The following is a 5,000-nucleotide window of genomic DNA, read 5'->3' on the forward strand; positions in this document are numbered from 1 at the left end:
TCACACACACACACACACACACACACCTGAGGTCTTCTCTGGACAGGACAACTCCAGCCCAGTGAGAAGGACTCAACTACGCTTGACTCCTCAACTTCTCTTAACCAAGGTGACATTGCTCAGCTAATCTCATGTGGGGGAAAGGATGGTTACTATGGATACTTTATAGAACCTCTTTGTATATTAGATTCTGATCATTAATGTCTGAAATTATAATCCTGAATATTCTGATAATTTATGATTTAAATTAAAATCCTGATGATTCTGATCATTAATGTCTGAAATGATAATCCTGAATATTCTGATCATTAATGTCTGAAATTATAATCCTGATGATTCTGATCACATTAAATGATAATCCTGTAGATTCTGATCATTAATGGCTTCTGTTCTTGTGTGTGTGTGTGTGTGTGTGTGTGTGTGTGTTTGTCTGTTCCCCTCTTCTCCTCTACAGAAAATGAACCCTCCCCCCTTCCCCACCCCCCCAACTCTCCTTCCTCCCCTGCCCAGCTCTGGTGTCTCTATCCTGGGTAGTGCCACGGTGGCACGCCTCCTTGCCAACCTCACCACGCCTGTGCCCGCGGCGCCCGCTGAGGTGGTGGTGTCTCTGAACGTGCCATACGTGGCGGCAGAGCTGCTCATCGCCGTGCTGTCCACCGCCGGCAACCTGTTAGTGTGCGTCGCCGTGGCGATCAACCGCCACCTGCGCACCGTCACCAACTACTTCCTGGTGTCGCTGGCCGTGGCGGACGTGTGTGTGGGCGCGCTGGCCATCCCCTGTGCCATCCTGACGGGCCTGGGCATCCCCCGAGACCAGCTGTACCTGTGCCTACTCATGCTGTCTGTTCTCATCATGCTCACACAGAGCTCCATCTTCAGTCTGCTCGCCGTGGCCATCGAGAGGTACACACACACACACACACACACACATATATGTTCCTCTTCTTCTCTTCTCTTCTCAGAAACATTCCTCATGTTCCCTTCTCTTCCCCCCCCCAGGTATGTTGCCATCTTCATGCCGTTTCGGCACCAGCGGCTCATGACTCCGCGGGCGGCGCTGCTGATCATCGTGGGCACGTGGCTGCTCTCCTTCCTGATTGGCCTGGTGCCGCTGATGGGATGGTACCGCACGCCGCCCGACTCGGGACACTGCTTCTTCGTCTTCGTGGTGGGTTTGTGTGTGTGTGTGTGTGTGTGTGTGTGTCCACGCCGCCCGCCTCGGGCCACTGCGTCTTCGTCTTCGTGGTGGTTGCAGTATTCTCTTTTAGCGTTTTTGGTTTAGGAAGGAAGTATTTTCGGTTTCTTGTGTTTTATTGTTTCACTCGTAAGTTTTCACCTGACATCAATAATAAAGGAGCCAGGCGAGTTAACAGTAGCCTACATAGCCCTAACTAAACTAAATTAAAGTAAAATTGTGTTTAACGTTTAAACGTTTTTTTATTGTATTTTAGAGTTGCGTTAATTGCGTTAAGATATTTTATTGCGTATTTTCTTTTAGCGTGTTGGTTTAGGAAGGAGCCACCGGATGAAACGATCGTTGTAAACTTGACAAGTTTTTACTGGCAAATAGCAATACAGCAGTCAATGCAGTACAGTCAAGGGTACTACAGCAGTACTACATCCAGAGCTGGGTGAGTGTGTGTGTGTGTGTGTACTACATCCAGAGCTGGAAAAGGCGCGTTCTGCCAATTTCAGAGATTGTTCGGTCTTTTATGTCCCAGCCCAGTGACGTATCCATCGGTCATAACACACGGTCAAAGCCTCATCTCCCTTGAAATCCCCCTTACAAAAAATAATAAAGGTAAAATAGCTTTTAAAGTTCTTTTCTTCCCATAAATGGAACACTATTCAAGTGGATTTGAAACAAAGTATTTGTCTGTCGGCCAATTTAAGAGCCTTTTAGATGCTTAGGATGTGCCTCAATGCTGTTGTTTTAAATTATTCTCGGATTTATTAATTTTTTACTTTATGTTATTTTTTTTATACTTAATTTCTGAGTTTTTTAATGTGTTTTGTTTATTGAGTTTTTTAATGTGTTTTGTTTATTAATTTTGTCTGTTTTGTTTTGTTATGGTTTGTTTATTTAATGTTCTTCTGTATTCTGTAGCCTCAGTCAGGGCAATGATAATGATCATGTTCAGGCCCGGTCCGGCGCTATTCTGGGCCCGGGTGCAACATCGCACAGCCAGCCCACCCACCCCCCCGCAAAAAAAAAAAAAAAAAACCTAGTCTAAATCCGATCAATTAAACAACATCAACACAACTGAACTGAAAGCATGCAGCCGCAGCGGACTGTCTTGATTCCCCATTGCCCTACCTTAAAACTGTATGAGTCGTGTCTTGGCCGCAGCAAATCTGGCGATTATGTCACTTATATACACACGCACTGGATGTAGTAGCAGTTGCCGCTGTCTGTTGATCCATCCTGTGTTGCGGAGCTAGTGGATGCGCTAACATCTGTCTCAGGGCCCGTATCCTCTGCCATTTGTCTACTAGACCTACTACTCAGCCAAGATGTATAAATTCTCTTCGCATTTTCTGCCTCCTTTTTTGTACCTTCGCTCCTCCGTTTACTTTCCTTTCTCTTTAGCGAATCGGATTTGTGTCCCGACATTTTAGCTACATTTTAGCAACATTTTTAAGTCTAACTAACCAGCCTGCGTCGCGATTTTCCCACGGGGGGAGGGGGGCGTGATACATGTGTTTTGATACATTTTTTAAAAATAAATCGTTAACAGCCAATAGGGAGATTGCGTTGCACAGGCCACAGGGTCAACTTGTGCTGTTACAGACACACTCGGTATATCAGAAAGGATCAAAGAGAACGGGCCCCCCTCCACACGGGCCCGGGTGCAATTGCTCCCGTTGCTACCCCTTCAGAACCGGGCCTGATCATGTTGTTATCACTCTGGGTCCACAAGCTGCCCAGGAGGTATCCACGACGACCACGACCCGGGGCCATGACCATGACGTCCAATCAGGGTTCAGAGCAGTGACCGTCTCGTCCAATCAGGGTTCAGAGCAGTGACCGTCTCGTCCAATCCGGGTTCAGCAGTAACACATGATTTCTTGTGCATGTATCTCCCAGGTGGACATGACCTACATGGTCTACTTCAACTTCTTCGCCTGCGTTCTGGCGCCCCTAGTGGTGATGTTCCTGATCTACGCGCGCATCTTCGCCGTGGTGAAGCGACAGCTGAGACGCATCGCGGCCGAGCGCGGAGCCGTAGGTACGTCGCTTAGGACAAAAGACGTCTGCTAAATGACAAAATGTAAAGTTACGCTAAAGCCCACCTACCAGCCTGAAGCCTTTACAATTTGACTGTGTGTAATAAACACAATATGTGTGTCTGTGTGTGTCTGTGTGTGTCTGTGTGTGTCTGTGTGTGTCTGTGTGTGTCTGTGTGTGTCTGTGTGTGTCTGTGTGTGTTAACTAGCCGACAAGGAGGGGGCGGCCCACGCGGCGCAGATGAAGCAGGAAGTGCGTACGGCCACCTCGGTCTTCCTCGTCCTCTTCCTCTTCACCGTGTGCTGGATCCCTCTGCACGTCATCAACTGCTTCCTGCTCCTGTGCCCCGTGTGCCCCGTGCCCCTCCCCCTCCTCCTCACCGCCATCATCCTCTCCCACGCCAACTCTGCCGTCAACCCCGTGGTCTACGCCTACAAGATGAAGGCCTTCAGACACACCTTCAAGGCCATCTTCTGCTGCCGCAGGATCACTGAGGGCGCCGACGAGTAGTACACCACGCTACAAACACACACACACACACACCACACACCACACACCACACACACACACACACACACACACCTTCAAGGCCATCTTCTGCTGCCGCAGGATCACTGAGGGCGCCGACGAGTAGTACACCACGCTACAAACACACACACACACACACACACCACACACCACACACCACACACACACACACACACCTTCAAGGCCATCTTCTGCTGCCGCAGGATCACTGAGGGCGCCGACGAGTAGTACACCACGCGCACACACACACACACACACACACACACACACACCACACACCCCAAACACACACACACACAACTGTATCCGGCCCCCCCCACACACACCTGCATCTACCACCATACACCAAAAAAACTCACTGAGATAAACTCTGAGAATGTGAATATGAATCAATGACCATCTTACACCACTGCTATAAGGTGCACTACTGAGAGTGAGAGAGTGTGTGTGTGTGTACACCACTGCTATAAGGTGCACTACTGAGAGTGAGAGTGTGTGTGTGTGTGTACACCACTGCTAGGAGGTGCGCAACATGCGGTGAGTCCACCTTTAAAGTGCAACACAGGGTTTCCAGGTGTTCCCAGGTAACACACACACACACACACACACAGACACACACAGACACACACACACACACACACACTCACCCCTCGCTCTTGACGGCAGGCAGCCTCTTCTTGAGCTCCTCCTTGTCGTGGGCCTTGAGGTTGTTGAAGCCCTTGAGCTGGGCGGCGCTGTACTCGGGCTTGAAGACCAGGTCCTGGCGCCGGCTCACGAAGCAGCCCGTGTGGTACCAGCGGTCGATCAGGCCCAGCTGAGGCTTCTCCGGGTCCACCGTCTTCTTCGACACGCGGATCTGGTCCTGAGGAGGAACAACAGAAGGAGGAGCGAGGGGAGGAGTCAGTCGTGTGAAATGAATGACGGAATCAATCAATCAATCAATCAATATCAAAATAAAACGTTGAAATCATGACCCAGTATATTGCTTTCCATGTGTGTGCTATGACTGAATGACTGAATGCTATGAGTGAATGCTAATGCTATGAGTGAATGCTAATGCTATGATTAAATGCTATGAGTGAATGCTAATGCTATGAGTGAATGTTAACGCTATGAGTGAATGCTAATGCTATGATTAAATGCTATGAGTGAATGCTAATGCTATGAGTGAATGCTAAACAGTGTTTCACTGAGGTGAGGAGTACAGCTTTTTTGGGGTGGGGGGGTAACCCTGGTAGAATAT

The 5,000-nt window shown here is 48.9% G+C and overlaps 2 protein-coding genes across 2 annotated transcripts in view; one reads left to right on the forward strand and one right to left on the reverse strand.

Moving 5' to 3' along the window:
- Positions 1 to 5,000, reverse strand: part of parp1 (poly (ADP-ribose) polymerase 1) — a 24,463-nt gene that overhangs the window by 15,254 nt on the left and 4,209 nt on the right. The window contains exon 4 of the mRNA XM_080853904.1: positions 4,405 to 4,619. Within this exon, the coding sequence (XP_080710030.1) occupies positions 4,405 to 4,619 (215 nt within the window). The remainder of the gene's footprint in view (positions 1 to 4,404; positions 4,620 to 5,000) is intronic.
- Positions 458 to 3,739, forward strand: adorb1a (adenosine receptor B1a; the record flags this gene model as incomplete). The annotated part of the gene is made up of 4 exons (XM_080854055.1): positions 458 to 903; positions 1,000 to 1,168; positions 3,089 to 3,230; positions 3,438 to 3,739. The coding sequence occupies 4 exons, from the start codon at positions 458 to 460 to the stop codon at positions 3,737 to 3,739; spliced, it is 1,059 nt and encodes a 352-aa protein (XP_080710181.1).

This window comes from Sprattus sprattus, assembly GCF_963457725.1.
Source record: "Sprattus sprattus genome assembly, chromosome: 16".
Classification (NCBI taxonomy): Eukaryota; Metazoa; Chordata; class Actinopteri; order Clupeiformes; family Clupeidae; genus Sprattus; species Sprattus sprattus.